This window comes from Nuphar pumila, chromosome 13 (assembly GCF_984573655.1).
Source record: "Nuphar pumila chromosome 13, dmNupPumi1.hap1.1, whole genome shotgun sequence".
NCBI classification, from domain to species: Eukaryota; Viridiplantae; Streptophyta; class Magnoliopsida; order Nymphaeales; family Nymphaeaceae; genus Nuphar; species Nuphar pumila.
In genome coordinates this window covers 12,449,266-12,473,015 of record NC_143261.1, presented here as the reverse complement: position 1 = coordinate 12,473,015, position 23,750 = coordinate 12,449,266, and the positions used below count along the sequence as shown (strand labels likewise).

Here is a 23,750-nt window from a genome sequence, read left to right as displayed (position 1 = left end):
CGGGTGAGGACAAACTTCATGTTGGACGGCAAGAACCTGCCGAGTTTGGGTCGGAATCAAGCTTAGATTAACCTAGATTGAACTCCAGTTTCAGCTTTCCGGCAGGCCCGAACAAACACTTAACCCAGCATGTATTTCGGGCCCACACCTAAGAATGGTAAAAATAGGACTTGTGCCCAACATGTCTCATAGGTCCTGTTTGATTCGCAGGGGAATCCCATGCAGCGGGACACCATGGTTCCGTGCTGGACTGTCCAGAATTTCAAACACAGGACAAAGCGGTCCTTGCAATCCTTAGGTCACCTTTGTGCGCTGAACAAACGCTGGCCAGAACACCAGGCTGTCTATCAAGCTTGCCATGCTCGTGCAGAGAGGGTTAGGACACAAACGGGTCACACATTGGTCATTTCATTCTTGACCAGGCGCTATATGCCAGTCGAAGAGGGAGTTCAACTATGGATCCAGATCTGACTAGGATATTACGGTAGAGTCCAAATCGGATCATAATCTGAAAATTTTGTGGTATCAGATGCACTGAAAATGTGTAGAATCCATTGATTTTCATGTCGAGGACACTACCCATTACGGATGTCAAATTTGATCATATTTTATACAATATCCAATAAAATCTAACTCTGTTTAGTCAGATCTGGTAAGCCAAAACCATATCCGATTATAATTAGATGCCGATATGGTTTTGATTTCTTAATACCAAATCCGACCCATATCCCAATTTGACAGATATCCTACAAGTAAAACCACCAGAAATGGTATGGAGCTTTATTGGTCTGGATTTGAATCCGTTTAGCTACATCTGATTAGTCGGATATAGTATCGGCTACATCCAACCCTGATTCGATATTATGGTCGGATCTGGTTTGGAACAGGGTTTGCATGCCCAGTTTAGGGCCAACCGTACCCTGTTATTAGGGATGTAAAGTTGGTTATATTTTATATAAAACGAATGTATAGCCTAATAAAACTAGAAGCATCTCTAGCAAGGACTACTTAAACATCTCTCTCTCTCTCTCTTCAAAATACAAACTAATTTGGACTATTTAAAGCATCTTTCTTGCTAGCAAAGGACAACACCCAAATGGCAAAATATGGACAAAACGGAGGACCTCTGGAAATAAAGAGAGATCTTCACTTGATTATCAAATAAAAAACCACAACAGTTGCTACAATGAAACAGGAAACAAATGAATACTCAAATTCTCTTCTTTCTTCATTTTGTAAAAATTTACCTGCTCACTGGAGTGGCCCCTTCACCAGCAAACCTTCCACTCTCAGTGACCGCCGAGCTCATCGCAAGAACTTCTGGAGAGATCTCCCAGTTTACACTCCTACCCCAGCTTGAGTGCCTGTGTGCCCCAACATGTGTATCAGACGGAAGATGTCCGCCCATCCCTTGTTCAAGTGCTGCGGGGTAGGTCTCTAGACCGATATCCCGACCAGTGCTGCTCCGATCACGTATATCGCTCTCCTCGAAGCTGTGCTCAGAAACTTTGGACAGAGCCCCACCAATCTCCAGATCGTCTTCAACTTTGGTGCGTACATAGTCAACTGGCTCTTCACTCTCTTTGCTTTCCATTGGAGGTGGAGGTGGAGGTGGAGGTGGTTTCTGAACATCTTGCTGTGCCAGACTAGTGCAGAATATCTCAGCAAAATTACTCACACAGCCTTGGTCATACATACTCAGTCGGTTCTCAGCTCGGTATCGGAAATTTTCATACGTAGTCTGAAACACATAAAACAGTAAGATTAAGAAGAGAAAGGACAGACTGTTAACCGCAAGAGTAGGTGTACCAGAGGGAACAAGAGGTTATACAGATTGACAATATCTACCCACAAAACCGCAACTACATGTGATTTTATTTTCTATGATGAAGTGAAAGAAAACAAAAAACCATCAAGGTTGCACATGCTCCCTACAGTTTTCTTCATTAGAGGTCCCTTTCAAAATTTTCCTCACCAGTCATTAGCCCAGTTCATGAAACGGAAATAACAGAAAACAATCTTATTCCGTGTCCAACCGTAGGAAAACAAAGACCAACAACAACAACAACTACACCTTCATCCCAAAACAATTGGGGTCGGCGATATGAACCAAAAAAGAAAATCATTCTGGGTCTTCCACATGAATCCTTCTCCTCCAATCATTTCTATCCAATGTCATGTCCTCGGTGAGGTTCAAAGCATTCATATCCTTTCCTATCACCCATCCATGTCTTCCTAGGCCTACCCCGACCTCTTTTAACTAATATATTTTTCCATTTCTCCATCCTTCTAACTGGAGCATCATTAGGCCTTCGCCGAAGATGTCCAAACCACCGTAAACGAGTCTCTCTCATCTTATTTTCAATGGGTGCAACGCCTACCTTCTTACGTATCTCCTGGTTCCGAATCTTATCTTTTATTGTATTTCCACACATCCATCTCAGCATACGCATCTCAGCTACACTCATATTTTGAATATGATGTCTCTTGGCAGCCCAACATTCCCTACCATATAGTAAAGCGGGCCTAATCGTCGTCCTATAAAACTTTTCCTTCAACCGCAATGGCATTCTACGATCGCACAACACTCCAGTTGCACTCTTCTATTTCATCCACCCAACCTTTATCCTATGATTTACATCTCCATCAATTTCTCCATACTTTTGAATGATAGATCCCAAATATTTGAAACAATCATCCACCGGTATTTCTTGCTCACCAAGCTTCACTACACTCCCATCACTACTTCATTGCTTACTAAACTGACATTCCATGTATTCTGTCTTACTCTTACTCAACTTAAAACCTCTTGCTTCCAATGTTTGTCTCCATAATTTTAACTTAGCATTAACCCCAGCTCTAGACTCATCAATCAAAACAATATCATCAGCAAACAACATACACCACGGCACATTTTCTTGAATTGATCTCGTAAGCTCATCCATCACTATAGCAAATAGGAAAGGGCTTAAAGCAGATCCTTGATGTAACCCAACCGTTATAGGAAAATTGGTTGTCACCCCTCCACAAGTGCGGACATTGGAAGCAAGAGGTTTTAAGTTGTCCAAACCAACGTAAACGTACGAAAACAAAGACCAAAAAAAAAAAAAAATCACCCCAACACACAAACACCAAGAGCAGCAAGTGTTCCAACACCTAACAATCAAAAATACCAAGTGAAGCTTGCAAACCCAAATATCAAAATCAAGCTGTAAAAGTGAAAAAAACAACCATCTCCTCCTTTTTCTTTAGCGTACCAAGATCAGCAGATGCAGATATAACAGACACTATCAACAAATATGGCTCTAAAACAAAAGTGGAACCATGAAAAAAAAATCAAAAACCCAATCCGTTGACTCCAATTGGCTACAGAAATGATCTTCAACTCAATTTTATACCAGTTGAAAGCCACACTGCGTTAGCAATCTGTGACTTGATGCAAGCAAAATTTCTTTATCTATTGCCCTTTAGACAAGGCCAATGTGTGTCCTGTAGCCATTAGTCTTTTTAAGATACAACAAAAAGTTTCAAATAGTAGCCCACAGAATATTACACCACGATGAACTTAGAGCTTAACTTTGCATTTGAGAAGCAAAGGTTAGTAACTCCATCTGAATGCCCCTCACTGAACATTGCTCTGTTGTGTTGTGGCATACAATATCATGATTATAGCAACTTTGCATAATCGTAGGAACTACAAAGATCCTACTTGTACAGACTCCCAGTATATATCAGCTATCTTGAGAACTAAAATAATACCCATTTATTCAAACAGTTGTATAAGCAGAATTAACATCAACCAACTCAACATCTCAGGCAACTGCTTGCGGTCAATTTTGTCAATTATGTCTAAACTTGCAATTATCTTAATGACTATGTTAGCAATATTATCATGGTTTTATTTGAATCATCAAAGAAAGAAATATGAAATAAAATACTAGTAGTCAATTGACTTTAGTCTCTACATTAAGAGGGTGTTTACATCAGGGATGCATGAACGCAGCCAGAGATGGGACCCCTGACTTTTGCTTCCTGCCCAAATAGGACGCAAGGCATTCTTGCATCCCATTTTGGGCGAGACACAGGAATTACCTGTTTGGTGCAGGACATGGGGCCTGCCACTATGGGATGCATTGGTCCCAGTGGACCCCATGTCCTGCAATTCAAACACACCCTAAGTGACTAATTTGCCACCCTCTCTCTTTTGCAGCTTTGGTTCAAACATGTTTTACCCTTTCTCTTTGTAGTTTGATGGCCAAGCATGCTTCACCATCTCTTTGTAGTTTTCAGTTAAAACGTCTCATATTTTCCTATGTATATATGCCCATGACCTAACATGTGGATTATTTAAAACTGTGTCCAACACTGACACCTGCATCCATGTCTAGGTAACATAGCTAGCAGTGGAACAAGTTGCACTGTAAAGCATAAACCAGTGACAATGACACGTTCAGAAAAACTCCAATACAGCAAGAAAAAAATTGAAAATGATACCATCATATAACAGAAAAAATCCAATAAAACTTGCAATAGATAACCAGAGAGAAACAGCACTTTGAGATAAAAAGACACTGACCTGGTTGGTACTAATAAGATACAAATGAAACACGGTGAGGCCTCCAACAAACCACACAGAAATGAAGCAGTAGATCATAAGTATCAGGGATGCTGGAGAATGCCTGAGGGCACTCCAAACTGTGTGATAGTCCCCAGCCATGAGAAACTTAATGTTCAAAGCTGACATTGCAAACACGTATATGCAAAGCATGGTCGCTGAGGAAACAAACATGAAGAAGAAACGATAGTTCCGCTGCAATGGGGGAATAGAGAAAGAAAATATGTACCACTAGTTAGCATTTGAAGTTATTGCAAAAAGGAATTTCCCATACACAGTTCCAATTTAAAGATGAGAAAGTTCCAATACTACCAGCAGAGGGAACCAAGGGTGTAGACACAGCAAAAGAAGTTACTTTCCTGTCATAAATTACAATAATGTCTTGACAAGAGGTACCTGAAACAGCTTCAACAGAATGAATACTACAAATGAATCCCAAAACACCCCCATGAAACGCAAATGTTATGGAGTATGGGAAACAAATGTGAGATGACACTCATCCTCACAAACTATAAAAGTTAGCATCAATGATTTGCAAATAAACAATTGCATGTTTCTCAACTGTGGTGATGATGTTCACCATCTAATCCTTCCCTTTCTGCAGGAGCGTTGACAATTCATTTCATCACATCCAAGAAATGTAAATCAACTCCTAAATGTGAATCCCTTTAAGGGGAATCTTCCAAGTGTGTGTGCATGAGAGAGAGAGAGAGAGAGAGTGTGTGTTTTATCCAAAAACATTAAGTACTGGAAACACCCCTTTTCATTTATTTTACAGATATTTACCAACTGTAAAGGTAGTTTAGATCATCTAGATAGTCATCAAACTTATGTATCACATGTGGATGTTGATAAAACAAACTGATATGTGAGCACACAAAGACAACTGTTTCACGTGTGGATGTTGATAAGCCTGATATATCCATCATCACCAAAGATATAAAACATTCCTAGAGAGACCAATATAGCAAACTAAGAATTCCTTTAACTCACCGCATATAATTGTCACAATATAAGTGTTTCTTATATATATATATATATTACACGCAATATGTTTTACTTTTACCCTTCAGATTCAACATATGCAACTCTTTTTTCTTCTCTTCTTTTTAACTTTGGACATTGAGGCCTATAGTGCCCCGATTCATGACAATGATGACAAACGACTTTTCTTTTGTCAAAGTCACCATTTTGTCTTCCAAAATGAGGTGTCTTGTAAGTGCGAATATGATTTTTCGGTCTAGACACAGCTAAAACTGAGTCATCATCAACTTTTTGAGAATTTTTTCTAAGTTTATTTTCCTCTATAGTGAGCTCTTTGATAGTATCGACAATAGAAAGAATTTTTTCACGATGTAAAAGGGCCAATTTGGTGGATTTAAACTCCGGCCTTAAACCATTCACAAATTGATAGAAATGTTGCATATCGAGTCGCTTTTGGCAAAGCTTGATATCTTCGGCACAATGTCATTTGGGCTCAAGAAGAGCCAATTGTTCCCAAAGTTCGGATAACTCATTGTAATATTCTCGAATAGTTTTATCTTTTTGAGTAATTGTCTGAACTTTGTCTTGTAAATTGCATACATGTGCAAGGAATACATATTTTTAAGGTATCTCCTGTTAAATTATGTATATATATATATGTGTATATACATAATACATTTCTTTTTCTTTTTCTGTACAACCAAAAACCCGATAGGGGTATTTTGGTAAATCACCATGTACTTTTCTTTTTTGTACTTTTTTTTTCTTTCTTTTTCCCCTTTTTCTTTTTCCTTTTTTATTTCTTAGTTTTTCTTTTGAAGGACCATAAGGGGCCCCACCTATCTAGTCGTTGGGGCCCCAACGATCATATTTATGACCGTTGGGGCTCCCAACGACTAGAAGGGAGCCCCCTTTATGGTCCCCCTTTAGCTCTCCTCCTCTATAAATAGAGGAGGCTCCCACTTGTAAAGGTATTGGGTTTTCACCCTCCTCTTACTTTCTTCAATAATATTCAACTTATGACTTTAAGTCATTTTCTACCTTTGTGAGTTTTGTGTATACACTTTTTAGTGTTTGTGTTCTTGACTCTTGTGGTCACTCTTAAAGAGTGTTCTTGCTCTATTGGTGCTTCCGCCCCTCTTCATTACATGGTATCAAAGCTCGGTTGGTGATTGGGCTTCTCTTTGTTATCTCGGGACGTGTGCCTCTCAAGATTTTAAAGAAAGAAAGAATATTTGGTGCCGATGGAACGTGATTCTAAAGTTGAGCTTTCTTTTAAGCTCAATGGATCCAATTATCTTATGTGGGCCTCCGCTATGGAAAATCATCTAAGAGGTAAGAAACTTTTTGTTATGGGAACTACTCCCGAACCCTCTCTTGTTCTCACTAAAATCGAAAATGAGGTTGAAAAAACTTTAGATGGCGATGAGCGCATCAAAGCTATCAATGACCATCAATCCAAAATTGAGGATTGGGAAAGTAACCATGCCAAAATTTTGGCATGGTTTATGAACAATGTGGACCTCAAAAATTGTGCTAATATTGCCAAATTTAAAAGGGCCAATGAGGCATGGTTCTTCCTTAAGGGTATGTATACCCAAAAGGATCTTGCTCGACAATTTTTTTGTCAAGAAAAAATCCGTTCCACCAAACAAATGGATATGAGTGTCCGGGACAACTTTAGCTCTCTAACCCCTCTTTGGGATGAACTTGCTCTTCTTGAGCCTAAATGGGTGGCTCCGGAAGATATTGAGTTAAGAAGGGAACAAATTGAAAAGAAGCACTTTTTTCAATTTCTTCATGGTCTTCGACCGGAATTTGAACAAGTTAGGGCATCCCTTTTCCATAGAAGTAAAGTCTTACCCATTGAAGATGCCCTTGCCGAAATATGCCAAGAAGAAACTCGACTTGGCCTAAGCATTAAGAGTGATGAAGTTTTGGCCGTTACTATAGACCTCCTCACTTTAACAAAAATAATGGGCCTAGAAAGGGAGTGATATGTCATTATTGTAATGAACCGGGACACATTAGACCGGTTTGTCCGAAACTTAAGGGAAAAGTAGCCGCGGTTGGAGAAAATTCTCCAAAGAAGGAAGAAGAAAGTGCCAAAGAGGGAGATATCAAAGAAACTATTAATCATATCTCCGAAGTTTTCCAACATCTTCTCAAAACTTCTTCTTCAACATCCGGAGCCGCCATCGCCTATTCTTCATCACCTCCAGGTATGTGGATACTAGACTCCGGTGCTTTTTTTCATATGACATCTCATAAAAACTCTTTCAAATATTTTTTCCGAACCCATATCCTCTTATGTTTCAACGGCCGATGGAACATCCTTGAAAATTGAAAGTATTGGAACACTTGATTTTAAAAATTCTCAAAACTTTTTCGTTCCTAAAGTAAGAATCGTTCAAAAAATTAATCTAAATCTTTTTTCCGTTTCTCAAATCACCGATCATGGATGCCAAGTCTCTTTCTCACCTAAAGATTGCACCGTGCAGGATCTCCAGTCAAGGAAGCTGATTGGGCAAGGCCATAGAAGGGGTGATCTCTATTTTATAGATTTTTTGACTCTTCCATCTAAGTCATCTTGCAATCTTGTAAAGGACAAAAGTATTGGAATTTGGCATGAGAGACTTGTGAAAAAGGTGCAGGATCCGACCCGATCCATGTCACCGCCCATGTATGTAAAGGTCATGTATTTAGTTATCGGGTCTGGATATACCAGACCCGACCCATAGTGTAATATAAACTTAAATACATGTTTAGGTCACGATTTTTTTTTTACAGAAATCGTGACAGTCGCAGTCGATCTCTCCCTCTCTCTCTTTCTCTTCTCTTTCTCAATACAATACAGGAATAAAAAGGAAAATTAACATGGTATCAGAGCCAAGATCCAGCTAAGGGCTGAAGTGGATTCCGAATGTAATAAGCCATTCTTCTGCTAATGTTTTTAGTATTTCTGAATGTAATAAGTCATTCTTATGGCATAGTCGACTAGGACATTGTGGGGATCATTTCATTGAGAAACTTGTATCCAATAATCTCATTCCAAAAGAAAGTCTAAATAGGGATGAGAACAGTCTCAAATGTTTCAGTTGTCTTTCCTGCAAGAGTCATGTATTGCCTTTTCATTCCATTAATAAGAGAGCCTCAAAACCTTTTGAGATAATCTGTTCTGATGTATGGGGACCCGCCCCAGTTGCCTCTGGATCTGGGAGCAAATACTATCTAATCTTTGTTGATAGCTATACTCGGTACACTTGGATATATTTCATAAAAAATAAGTCGGAAGTCTTCTCTTTGTTTCAAAACTTTCTTTCCCTTGTCAAAAATCAATTTTCTGAGTCCATTCAATTTTTCCAATGTGATGGAGGTGGGGAATTCTCATCCCGTGATTTTATCTCTTTTCTTCAAAGTAACGAAATAGGAAGAAGGGTGTCCTGTCCTCGTACCCCTCAACAAAATGGAATTGCTGAACGAAAACACAGGCATATCGTTGAAAGTGCCATGAGTATGCTTCATGACAGCAATCTTCCCATCAACTTATGGACAGAAGCCTTCCATTCTGTCGTGCATGTGATAAACAGACTGCCTATGGTTATTCTGGAAAATAAGTCTCCTTATCACTGTCTTTTTGGAACTTATCCTAGTTATTATGATCTGCGTGTTTTTGGATGTGTTTGCTATGTGCATATCGATCAGTCCCTGATAAACAAGTTTCAAGACAAAGCCCAAAGGTGCAGATTCGTGGGATATGCAGATGACTACAAAGGATATAGGTGTTATGATCCCACCAACAAACGTATCAGAACCTCAAGAAATGTTGTCTTTGATGAACAAAATTTTGATCACGGAGCTGACACAACGAATATGTCAACTGAAATTTACTATCCTTGGCTAAGCTCAGAACTTTTTGTTGGCTCCAATGAAACATGTTCCTCAGATTGCGTGCAACAAGAAGAAGAGGTATTTGAGAACACTGGGACGTCAGGGTCACAGAATGCAGAGGAAGTACCGGGCAGATACAAAGGCATTGTCTATTCCAGACAGAGACCGACAACATCAAGCCATTTAGATGATGTCTCAGTCGCCAATCCTACTCCTTCTCATACCCTCGCAGTCAGAAAATCAAACCGCATACGGCATCCTATTGACAGGTGGGTTAGTTATAACTGTTAAATTATGTACATAATCATATAATGTAATATATATATTTTATATATATATATATATGGTAATACATATACATATATTAATATATATGTATATGTATCTACTCAAATATATATATAAAATATATATTTCTATTTGTTTTGTTATAAGGGTAGTTTAGTCTTTTCCCTATTTTTGCGCACATCCACTTTTCGGATGTGATTGTAATTATTTTATCTTTCTTTTTGTTCTTTTTATTTTATGTTCTTTTTGTATGTACCGTAAAGGTACCTTGGGGGGCCCACCAACATAGTCGTTGGGCCCTCTCCAACGGTCACATTTGTGACCGTTGGAGGGGCTCCAACGACTATGGGTGGAGCCCCTCCAAGGCCCCTTTAATGGTGTTATAAATAGGGGTTCTCCCCTTTGTATTTTTTCATGGCTTTGAGTCAAAGCCCAAGTTCTCAATAAATTGATTCCATTATTTTATGCCTTTGTGCATTTGTGAGTTATTTGTGGGTTGTGCTTTTTGTGCACAAGTGTTCTAAAGTGTTCTTATTGTGCTTTCGTGGAGGGTTCAATATCAAGAATATTAAGGTCTTGATATTAGTATCTTGTTGGAGATACTTTCACAATAACAACTTCTCCTTGGATTTTCAATTGTTTTTAACTGCCATCAATAAGGATGAAGAGCCCATCATGTATTATCAGGCAGCAGCTTCTATGAAATGGGTAGAAACCATGAATGATGAAATGCAAGCCTTGCATGAATGTGGAACATGGGAAATTGTTCCCAGACCACCTGACAAAAATGTTGTCGGATGCAAATGGGTCTACAAAATCAAGTACAAGCCAGATGGAACCATTGAACAATATAAAGCAAGGCTTGTAGCTAAAGGATTCACTCAAGAAGCAGGGCAAGACTATGATGAGACTTTTAGTCCGGTTATAAGAATGGGAACAATTCGAATTATCATTTCCCTGGTTATTGAACATGGATGGAAGTTGAGTCAGCTTGATGTAAAAAATGCATTCTTACATGGGGATTTGAAGGAGGAGGTATACATGGAACAACTGTGAAAGTATCTCCAACAAGATACTAATATCAAGACCTTAATATTCTTGATAATGAACCCACCACGAAAGCACAATAAGAACACTTTAGAACACTTGTGCACAAAAAGCACAACCCACAAATAACTCACAAATGCACAAAGGCATAAAAACAATAGAATCAATTTATTGAGAACTTGGGCTTTGACTCAAAGCCATAAGAGAATACAAGGAGAGAGCCCCTATTTATAACAACCCAAAAGGGAGCCTTGGAGGGGCTCCACTCATAGACGTTGGAGCCCCTCCAACGGTCACAAATGTGACCGTTGGAGGGGGCCCAACGTCTATTTGAGTGGCCCCCCCAAGGTTCCTTTAAGTACAAAAATAAAAGAAATAAAAATAAAGAAAAAGAAAAACTAAAAAGAAATTACAAACACATTCAAAAGGTGAATGTGCGTAAAATGGAAGAAAAGACAAAACTACCCCTATGACTAAATAATAAGAAATATATATATTTTATATATATAAAAAGTAGATACATATACATATATATTAATATATGTATATGTATTACCTTATATATATAAAATATATATATATATATATATTACATTAGGTGATAAGGTACATAATTTAACACCCCCCCTCAAACTTAGGGCAGGATGACCGAGAGTTTGCTAAGAAGAAAGTTGAAACGCGGAGCACACAAGGCTTTGGTGAAGAAATCCGCCAATTGATATTCGGACGTGACATATGGAAGGTCAATGATTCCCTTGAGGTACGCCTCTCGAACATAATGACAATCCATCTCTATGTGTTTGGTCCGCTCATAAAAGGTGTGATTTTTGGCGATATAAATCGCACTTTTGTTGTCACAGCAAAGCTTGGTAGGTCCTTCAATAGTGATTCCCATGTCTTCCAGCAATTGGTGAATCCAAACAATTTCCATGGTAGTAGTTGCCATGGCACGATATTCGGCTTCAGTTGATGATAGAGACACCTTTTGCTGCTTCTTGCATCTCCATGAGATTAATGAGTCTCCTAAGAAAACACAAAAACCAGTGGTGGAGTGACGGTTATTTGGGTCACCTCCCCAATCAGAGTCAGTATAAGCAATTAACCTTAACTCAGAAGAAGAAGACAGAAAAACTCCCTTATTAATAGTGTGCTTTAGGTATCTTACGACACGTAAGATAGCACCCATGTGAACAGAAGTTGGTGCATGCTAAAACTGACTTGCCGTATGCACCGCATGAGAGATATCTGGTCTGGTGATACTTAAATACATCAACGATCCTACTAGTTGCCTGTAGGGAGTAGGATCAGAGAGAGGAACACCATCATCAATCTTCATTTTAGCTCCTACTATAGCAGGAGTTTCACAAATTTTATCATCTGTAATGCTTGACCTGTCAATAATCTCAGATGCAAGCTTAGTTTGAGACAAAAAATATCCTCTATGAGAGTAAGCTACCTCAATACCCAAAAAATAAGTTAGAAAGCCTAAGTCAGACATTTCAAACTTATGCTTTAAAATGGATTTTATGCTTTTAATCCCTTTAGAATCACTCCCAGTAATAAGCATGTCATCCACATATAGCAACAGAATAACAATCCCTGCATTAGACTTTCTAACAAACAAAGCAGTATCAGTAAAGCATGAGGAAAAACCATTATCTAACATCACGGAGTTAAACCTATCATACCAAGCTTTGGGAGCTTGTTTTAAACCATAAAGTGCTTTCCGAAGACGAAGCACTTTTCCTTTAGGATACTCCATTCCAAGAGGAGCATCCATATATACTTCTTCGTTTAGATCTCCGTTTAAAAACGCATTCTTAACATCCATCTGATAGATGTTCCATTTATTTATTGAAGCAACGGTTATAAGACATCGGACGGTGACCATCCGAGCAACGGGGGCAAAAGTCTCCTCATAATCAATCCCATATTTTTGACCATATCCTTTTGCAACTAAGCGGGCCTTATATCTCTCAAGAGACCCATCACTCTTAGTTTTGACTTTAATAACCCATCTACACCCTATTGCTTTCTTATCTTGAGGAAGGTCTTGAAACTCCCAGGTTTTTTGCTTTCTTTAGGGCTTCAAGTTCATTATTCATAGCAATTATCCATTCCGGGTATTTTCGTGCTTCCTCGAAATCCCTAGGTTCTATGTACGAGTGAATGGCGCTTAGACAGACTCTATATTTTGGTGAAAAAGACTCATATGAGATGAACCTAGAAGGGGGTTTTCTTGATCTTTCGGTCCTACGAAGATTTCCTTCACTTGAAGGGGTAGACTCACTATCATATCTTTCGAGGGCACTTCTAAAAGTACTCCTATCTCTATGAGAGTAGGTAATAGGATCTCTATGTGGTTCTTCATTAATGGGTTGATCAGTATGAGTTTCATCATTTTGATTTGTTTCATCATCGCTAGTATCATCATATTCAGTTAACAAATCAAACAAAAAAGAATAGTCTATATTCTCGTTATTAGTTTCAAGTTTTTCGAAACCACTAACATTTTCCAAGAAGCTTACATTTCTGGAAACATAAAGTTTATCACTCTTAACATCATAACAGCGAAAGCCTTTATGAGTTTCAGAGTAACCAAGAAAGGCACAAGGAATGGCCTTAGGGGAGAGTTTGTCATTTTTATCAGTAAGGACAAAACATTTACAACCAAAAACCCTTAACCTGCTATAATCAGGTTCTTTTTCGTATAATTTTTCAAACGGGAAAATCTTGTTCAAGTTCTTAGATGGAAGTCTATTTATGAGATAGACAGAAGTAAGAGCGGCCTCCGCCCAAAGTTTTTTCGGTATATTTTGAGAAATGAGCAAAGTTCGTGTAGTTTCAATAATATGCCTATGTTTCCGTTCAGCCAACCCATTTTGTTGGGGGGTTCTGGGACAAGACTTTTGATGGAGAATTCCATAGTTTTCAAGATAGCTTTTAAATTCATTGGAAAGGTATTCGCCACCCGAATCGGTTCTAAAAATTTTAAAATTTCCATTGAATTGATTTAAAACCATCATATGAAATGTTTTAAAAGTTGAAAAGACTTCATATTTATGTTTAAGAAAAAATATCCAACTAAACCTAGTGAAATCATCCACAAAGATAACATAGTAAGAAAAGCCTCCCTTGGATATCACCGGAGCTGGACCCCAAACATCGGAGTGAACGATTTCAAAGGGTTTTGTTGTAAACATGGATCTTTGAGGAAAAGGAAGACTTCTCATTTTTCCAAGAATACATTCATTACAAACAAAATTTTCATTACAAAGATGCTTAATAAAAGGCAAATAAGAGATTTTAACAATGTTGGGATGACCCAATCTCTTATGCCATACATGAATATCTTTGTTTTGAGCAACATTACAAAATTGATTCTTGGGAATTTTAAGAAAATCAACATAGTAGAGGTCTCCTCTCCTAGAGCCTTCCCCAATCAATTTCCCGGACTGGCGATCCTGTATCCAACATTTATTAGAAGAGAATTTTATATCGCAACCATAGTCCGAGAGTTGAGAAACGGAAAGTAAATTTAAGTTTAGTTTTGGAATAAGACGAATTTTTGGAATAAAGAAGTCTTGTTTTTCAAAATTGCTCATTCCTTTAATTTCAAGAGGGGTTCCATCCGCGGTTGAGACAAAAGATGGAAGACGATTTTCAGAATAATTAGAAAGAAAACAATGATTTGGAGTCATATGAAACGAAGCACCAGAATCAAGTAGCCAAGATGTCTTACCAAGAGAAGAAGAAGATGACATAGCGGCTCCAGAAGTGCCTCCTTTGAGAAGAGGTTGAAGAGCATCCATAATTTGATGAAGCGAAAGAGGTTCATTTGATGTTGAAGGCCGTTCCTCCAATTGGGATGCTAAAGCCGCGGCGAGGAATTTCTTTCATTTGGGACAATTGGGTTTGATATGTCCCGGTTCTTTACAAAAATGGCAAGTTAATTTGCTATAATCTCTCTTGCCATATCGATCATTTTGCCCTTGATTTTTGAAATGAGGCGGTTTGTAGGTCTTCAAATTATTACCGGGTCTTGACACGACATTGACCCCTTCATAGTCATTTTGAGAAGGTGTAGCAAGAATGCTTGGGTTATTTTTACTAATCCCCATACGTGTTTCCTCACCACTTAGCTTGGTGATGACATCTTCAATAGATGTGGAGGTAAAAGCCGATAGAAGGGAGGACCGAATTTGCTCAAATTCGGGTCTAAGACCATTTAGGAAGTTGAAGAACCGATCTTCCTCTAGTTGTTTGTGCCTTAATTCAATAGCTTCTCCGCTCCATTTTCGTTCAAGCATTGCAAGCTCGTCCCAAATAGATGATAATTCGGCAAAATATTCCCGAATAGATAAATCATTTTGTTGAAGAGTCAAGGCTTTCTTTTGAAGGTAGTATTTGTGAGACAAATCCCTTGACGTATATATTTTTTCAAAGTATAACCAAGCTTCGGATGCCCTTTTAAACTTAATGATGTTGGCATTGATCTTGGTTTCCACGGACGAAAAAATCCAAGACAATATTTTAAAGTTCTTCATTTCCCACTCATCATGCTTTTTGGAATATTCTTCTAAGACCTTTTGTCTATCTTCTCCTTCAAGAATTTTAATTTCCCCTTTCTCTATAATGGAAAGCTTGGGTTCGGGTTCCGATATGGAACCTTGAACATAACCCCAAAGACCTTTCCCTTTTATATGGGCTTCCATGTTGCCGGCCCAAACATGGTAGTTCGAACTACTAAGTTTAAAACCGAGGGAGAAGTGGGAGTCTTTTTCACCCATTATGGAGAGGAGAAGATGGAAAATAAAGCGTACATTAATGGATTTTCAACCTTTTCTTGACAAAAGTTGCTTCTAAAATATTGCCCGGAGCAAATGCTTTACTCAAAAACTTCACTAGCTTGAGGGCACGATTTTCGAGGTGCTTCACAAGAGGCGAGATACACGATCTTCTTTCTTCCAACGAGGCTCTGATACCATGTGAAAGTATCTCCAACAAGATACTAATATCAAGACCTTAATATTCTTGATAATGAACCCACCACGAAAGCACAATAAGAACACTTTAGAACACTTGTGCACAAAAAGCACAACCCACAAATAACTCACAAATGCACAAAGGCATAGAAACAATGGAATCAATTTATTGAGAACTTGGGCTTTGACTCAAAGCCATAAGAGAATACAAGGGGAGAGCCCCTATTTATAACAACCCAAAAGGGAGCCTTGGAGGGGCTCCACTCATAGACGTTGGAGCCCCTCCAACGGTCACAAATGTGACCGTTGGAGGGGCCCAACGTCTATTTGAGTGGCCCCCCCATGGTTCCTTTAAGTACAAAAATAAAAGAAATAAAAATAAAGAAAAAGAAAAACTAAAAAGAAATTACAAACACATTCAAAAGGTGAATGTGCGTAAAATGGAAGAAAAGACAAAACTACCCCTATGACTAAATAATAAGAAATATATATATTTTATATATATAAAAAGTAGATACATATACATATATATTAATATATGTATATGTATTACCTTATATATATATATATATTACATTAGGTGATAAGGTACATAATTTAACAACAACCCCCTGGATATCAAGAACAAAATTGCAAAACCCATGTATGCAGATAAAAAAGAGTCATCTACGGCCTGAAGCAAGCATCTCGCTCTTGGTTTGATAGCTTCTCATCTGAGATTCAAAAACATGGATTTTCACGTTTCATGCTGGACCACTCATTATTTATCTTTAAAAGCCAGTCTGCGACCACTCTATTATTAATTTATGTCGATGATATTATCATCACAGGAAACTCTGCGGACCACATCCAAGAAATAAAAGACTTATTAGGTCAAAGGTTCAAAATGAAAGATCTTGGAGTTCTACGCTATTTCCTTGGTGTAGAAGTTGACAACCAGGCTCATGGATTGACACTCACTCAACACAAGTACACCGTAGATGTTCTCAGCAAGGCAGGCATGAAAGACTGCAAACCTCTAGGAACTCCGAGTGTACTTCATCAAAAACTTAGCACTCATGATGGAGATCTGTGTGATGACCCCACCAGGTATCGCAGCATAATAGGAATGTTACAATACCTCACATTCACTAGACCTGATATTGTTTATTCAGTCGATCAAGTGTCTCAATTTATGCATGCGCCACGTACTGGACATATGGAAGCGGTCAAGAGGATCCTTAGATATCTGAAAGGGACTATTGGGGATGGATTGATATATTTACCACAGTCCCATGGCCAAAACGAGCATGAAATTACTGTATATTGTGATGCAGACTGGGTAGGAGATCCCGACGAAAGAAGATCTACATCAGGATATTGTGCCTTCATTGAAAGAAATTTAGTCTCTTGGAGCAGTAGAAAACAAAAAGCTATCGCTAGATCAAGCACTGAGGCTGAATATAGATCCATGGCGGCTGCCACCGCCGAAGTCACATGGATCAGGCATCTTCTAACTGAAGTAGGAGAAAAGATCTCCCACACTACCTTGCTCTGTGACAATCAAAGTGCTATCAATATGTCATTCAATCCAGTACATCACAGTCGTGCCAAACACATTGAGATCGACCAACACTTTGTGAAGCAGAAGGTTGAAGAACAAGAGATTGAACCTGAGTTTGTCAGTACTGAAAGACAGGTTGCAGACATATTTACCAAAGGGTTAACCAAGGATCGCTTTTGGATGCTTAAAAACAAGTTGTTCATGGTCCAAAACCATGATCAACTTGAGGGGGGGTGAAAAAGGTGCAGGATCCGACCTGATCCATGTCACCGCCCATGTATGTAAAGGTCTTGTATTTAGTTATCGGGTCTGGATATACCAGACCCGACCCATAATGTAATATAAACTTAAATACATGTTTAGGTCACGATTTTTTTTTTACAGAAATCGTGACAGCCGCAGTCGATCTCTCCCTTTCTCTCCCTCTCTCTCTTTCTCTTCTCTTTCTCAATACAATACAGGAACAAAAAGGAAAATTAACAACTTGGTCATCCAAATTTTGCAAAAATGTCTCTTTTTCCTTTTTTGAACAATACTTGTAAAGACAATCACATGACTTGTAAAGATTGCATTTTTGGGAAATCTAAAGCTACTCCATTTCCTCAAAGAAGTTATTTCACCACTCGGCCTTTTGAACTAGTCCATTCCGATATGTGGAGACCTTCCCCTATTTTGTCTAAAGGAGGATTTTCGTACTATGTGGTCTTTATTGATGACTTCACTCGATTTACATGGATTTACTTCCTAAGTCGCAAATCCGAAGTTTTCTCCTTCTTTAAAGAATTTCATGCGATAGTTAAAAATCAATTTTTGGGAAACCTATCAATTCTTAGGTCCGATTCGGGAGGCGAATACATGTCCAATGAATTCCAAAGCTATTTAAAAGAAAAAGGAATTTGTCATCAACGTTCTTGTCCCAACACTCCGCAACAAAATGGTCTTGCGGAAAGAAAGCATAGACACATAATAGAAACCACAAGAACGTTATTAATTTCAAAAAATATTCCAAAATCCTTTTGGGCCGAAGCGGTTCTAACCTCAACGTACCTTATCAATAGAACCCCTTCATCTTCTTTGAAAAATCTTTCTCCATTTGAAAAACTTTACAATATGTCTCCCGATTATAAAAGACTAAGAATTTTTTGATGTAAATGCTTTGTTCTAACTCACAAAAATGATAAACTTTCTCCTAGGGCTATTGAATGTATTTTCTTAGGATATGGCGAAAAACAAAAAGGTTATCGATGTTTTGACATACTAAAAAACAAACTATATATTCAAAAGATGTCACATTCTTAGAAGAAGAAAATGGTTTTTCGCACCAACAAAATGAAAATATTGATTATTCCTTTTTATTTGACTTGTTGCCTCAAGAAAACATCATAGATGATCATTTTGATCCTAGTGAACCTCTCATTGAAGATCATTTTGAACATCCAAATGATCATCAAAATTTAGAAGAAAATGTTTCAAGACAAATACAAGTCTACTCTAGAAGGAATGAAAGAAATCCACCTTGTGCCCTTGAAAAATTCTGTCAAAGTGAGTCGATCGAAGAAACCTCTCAAAGAAGATCAAATCGCATTTCCAAAGTACCAAATAGATTTGTATCTTATGATTCTTTTTCTCCAAACTTTCGAGCATGTCTACTTGCTCTTCACTCCTTTCATGAACCATCTCATTACAATGATGCTAAACAATATGCTCATTGGAATGAAGCTATGGAACTTGAACTTAATGCTCTTAAAAAGGCACTAACTTGGGAAATCATTGAACCACCCAATGACAAGAAACCCATTGGATGTAGATGGGTTTTTAAAGTAAAAACTAAGAGTGATGGTTCATTAGAAAGATATAAGGCTAGGTTAGTAGCCAAAGGATATGCCCAAGAGTATGGGGTAGATTATGATGAAACTTTTGCCCCAGTTGCTCGAATGACTAGTGTTCGAGCTCTTATTGCTACAGCCTCTGTTAAAAAATGGCCAATTTTTCAACTTGATGTCAAAAATGCCTTTTTGAATGGAAATTTAAATGAAGAAGTTTGTATGGAACCTCCTCCAGGTATGAATTTAAATGGAAAAATTTTCAAATTAAAAAAGGCCTTATATGGACTTAAGCAAGCTCATAAAGCTTGGTACGACAAGTTTAGTAATGTATTAATCAATTTAGGATTTACTTCTTGCTATACTGACACTGCTCTTTTTGTTAAGAAGACAGGTGACTCCATTGTTATGCTTCTGCTATATGTTGATGATATGATCATCACTGGGAATGACAAAAAGGGGATAAATGATGTAAAGTCTGTGTTAAAAGAAACTTTTGACATGTCTGATCTTGGATACTTGAGATACTTTTTAGGAATTGAAGTGGCTTATTCCGCGCGAGGATACATCCTATCTCAAATGAAATTAGCTGCAGAAATTTGTACCAAATCAGGAATATCTGATGAAAAGAAAGTTGAAACTCCCGAAGTTATCAATGCAAAACTGAGACTTGAGGGTGGTATTCTTCTTGAGAATCCAACCCCCTTCCGTCAATTAATTGGATCCCTCACTTATCTATCCATCACACGTCTAGATATAGCTCATGCGGTTCATGCAACAAGCCAGTTTCAGCATGCACCTACTTCGGTTCATATGGCGGCCGTAATGAGAATTGTGCGATACATCAAAAATACCATTTCCAAGGGACTCTTCTTATCCTCTTCCTCATCTCTTGAGTTAACTGCTTTTACTGATGCTGACTGGGGAGAAAATCCCAATGATCGTATCTCAATTACGGGTCTTTGCATTTTTTTAGGTGAATCTCGCATTTCGTGGAGATGCAAGAAGCAGCAGAAGGTCTCACTATCATCCACTGAAGCTGAATATCGGGTCATGGCAATGACAACTATGGAAATCGTATGGCTCTGAAGTCTCCTTAGTGACATGGGCGTCCTCATTTCTACTCCCACCAAGCTCTGCTGTGATAACAAAAGTGTGATATACATTGCAAACAATCATACTTTTCATGAGCGGACCAAGCATATCGAAATGGATTGCCATTATGTTCGAGACGAATATCTCAAAGGAACCATCACATTGTCATATGTCACTTCAGAATATCAACTGGCTGACTTCTTCACCAAGGCGCTCCCCACTCCACGTTTTATGTTTCTTCTTAGCAAACTTTCGGTCTTCTCCCCGTAAAGTTTAAGGGGGATGTTAAATTATGTATATATTAATATATATATATATATATATATATATATATATATACATATACTTATATATATACATACGTATATATATATAAGTATATATATATGTATATATACATAATATATTTCTTTTTCTTTTTCTGTACAACCAAAAACCTGATAGGGGTATTTTGGTAAATCACCATGTACTTTTCTTTTTTGTACTTTTTTTTTCTTTCTTTTTCCCCTTTTTCTTTTTCCTTTTTTATTTCTTAGTTTTTCTTTTGAAGGACCATAAGGGGCCCCACCTATCTAGTCGTTGGGGCCCCAACGATCATATTTATGACCGTTGGGGCTCCCAACGACTAGAAGGGAGCCCCCTTTATGGTCCCCCTTTAGCTCTCCTCCTCTATAAATAGAGGAGGCTCCCACTTGTAAAGGTATTGGGTTTTCACCCTCCTCTTTCTTTTTTCAATAATATTCAACTTATGACTTTAAGTCATTTTCTACCTTTGTAAGTTTTGTGTATACACTTTTTAGTGTTTGTGTTCTTGACTCTTGTGGTCACTCTTAAAGAGTGTTTTTGCTCTATTGGTGCTTCCGCCTCTCTTCATTACATCTCCAAGCCTTATCGGCATGCTCAAACTTAACAAAACTAGAGCATTTCTTAATGTCTACGTTATTAATTAGCCATGACATAATTTTTGCATGCCCTATCCTCCACTCTTTTCATTTCTTTTCGTAAGTGTATAAAGCCTTGCTTTTCTCTTCTTCTGTTAGAAGAACTTCTTTATCACCCTCTATTTTAGTGAGAGATAGTTTAGGTTCCGAATCGGAACCATCCACTATACCCCATAACCCTTTTACCCAAATGTAGTGCTTCATAATCGAAGCCTACATTTCATAATTAGTATCATTTAGTTTCATGGGTATGATGGTGATCTTATCATTGTCATCAATCTTTTACAAGGGTGAGAAAAGAATAGATGCAAGAAGAGAAAAAAAGATAAAAGAGTATAAGAGAGAGGATGAATAAGAAATGATACAAATTTTTGTAGCAAAAAAATCTTTAATTTCCTCATTTCTTCAAAAGAGTCTTCTTGAGCCACGAACAAGGTGATAAACACCTTTTGCAAGTGAAGCATGGAAAACGAGGCAGAAGTTCTTCGAGATCTAAGATCTCCCTTACTCTGATACCATGTAATGAAATGATGGTCTTCCACAAAAGAACTTGAATCTCTCAAAAGAGTCTCTATCCAAGACACTTCAAACAAGACCCATAAAAGGGTATAATCGAAAGAACACAAAATGAAATAATAAATCTTTATTTATAACAAAAATGCTTAAGAAGCATTAGTGGAATACATTGCACGGGTTCACCCCTATTTATACAAAAGAGAGGAAGAGAGGAGAGCTCATTTTGAGTTCTCCCAAAAGAGTCGTTGGACTTGTTATAGTTCACCCCTTACAACACATAAATGATCTAGTTCCTATTAAACTAGATACTAAAAAGAAAATAAAGAAAAATAAAAATAATAAAAGGAAAAAAAAATTATATATATATATATACTAATAATATAATATAATATATATATATTACAATTTTACATTTTAACATAGGACACCCAAGTATGTCAAAAATGTATTTATTCCCTATTTTTTTAAAGCTTATCATTGTGTGGGCAAACCCACACAAGAACTAGACTTGTAATTATTAGTATATATATATAAAAATATATATATATATACTAATAATATAATATAATATAATATATATTACAATTTTACATTTTAACATAGGACACCCAAGTATGTCAAAAATGTATTTATTCCCTATTTTTTTAAAGCTTATCATTGTGTGGGCAAACCCACACAAGAACTAGACATCAACTTTTCAGGCTTGTCTTGTAATTAATCTATATCACTTAAGCAGATATTCATGCTTTGAGAGCCTCTATACCTCTTGTTGCTTATGCTAAACATACTTATTCCAAATTCTTTAGATTTGTTGTCTACCGTAGATTATCAGTTTAGATAATTGATGGATCAGGTAAGGGACTTTTAAGGGATACGAAGGTGGGCTCCTAGCCCCATTTCACTATAGCGAAGACCAATTATAGGATATGCAGAAAACAGAAGATATGAAATCAATTAAGAAAATATTGCCTAAAAGCATAGTCACCAATATCGTTCTCGGCAAGGTTATTGGAAGTTTTAAAATTTGAAAAAAAAAAGCTAATAAAAAAGTTAAGAAATAAAAGATTTTATAGTATTTTTCTTGCAAAATTATAAAGAAACGATTAGAAAAGTTTTAAAAATGTAAAAGAAACAAAAAAAGATACTTAAAATATATTAAAATTTTGTTTTTTTATCTCGAGAATATCTCAGAAAAATATTGTGATATTTTGAAAATATTGGAAAAATCTCGGGAGCATATCTGTACCTTGAAATATCGATAGTGTCACGATATTTTCAAAATATCGGTGACTATAACTAAAAGAAAAGCAAGAAAACAGGATGGTGACAAGGCAGCCTGCAACCTTAATAATATAAAGATGACAGAAAAAAATGGAACTTCAAAGGAAGCAACAAAAAAAAACTCTACCTTCCATAATGTGGAGAAAAGCATTTGCCATATTCTAGACAAAGAATCCAAAAGAGATCAATGTGCTGACTCATGAAGTGAGCTCAAGTGTAAATCTCACCTTGCAAATGGCTGTCTACCATAAGTATATTCCACCAGACATGCATACTTCAAAAATATCCAATGTGGTCATGAGAAACTATTTCCAAAACTTACACAATATTATTTTCCAACCTTGGCTCTTGCAGCCCTCCACAATTCAGCAATATGCAATGCCTTTGACTTTCTTAATTCCCAAATATACATTATTCTTTTCTATTAGGGCCCATTTGTTTTGTTCTCATGAGGTGGGAAAAGGCCGAGCTGCCAGGAAAGCTTAGTCATTTCCCACTTTGAGTGAAACAAACAGCAATAAGAAGGGATGAACTGGCAGGCTGAGTGGGCAACTTTTCCCTTCTCCCACACTTTTTCCTGTCATTTTCCACCTCGCCCCATACGAGAACATTGTCACCCCCCTTCCATGCTGGCAGCTGTGTGGCCCCCAAGCATGGAAAGATGCCATTTCCCATGTGTGTTGTATGTGTGGATGTGTGAAGGAAATACCTGACTGAGTGACTTCTTAAGGGCCCATTTGT

The 23,750-nt window shown here is 37.6% G+C and overlaps 1 protein-coding gene across 2 annotated transcripts in view; it reads right to left on the bottom strand.

Annotated features, from left to right (window-relative positions):
- Window positions 1-1,127: 1,127 nt before the first annotated feature.
- Window positions 1,128-23,750, bottom strand: part of LOC149817787 (protein S-acyltransferase 8-like) — a 40,620-nt gene continuing 17,997 nt past the window's right edge. The window contains exons 4-5 of one of the 2 annotated variants that reach the window (XM_089985896.1): window positions 4,577-4,810; window positions 1,128-1,741 (exon numbers count right to left, since the gene is read on the bottom strand). In XM_089985896.1, the coding sequence (XP_089842022.1) occupies window positions 1,244-1,741; window positions 4,577-4,810 (732 nt within the window). In that variant the 3' untranslated portion in view covers window positions 1,128-1,243. The remainder of the gene's footprint in view (window positions 1,742-4,576; window positions 4,811-23,750) is intronic. The other variant, XM_089985897.1, reaches the window with a different exon arrangement.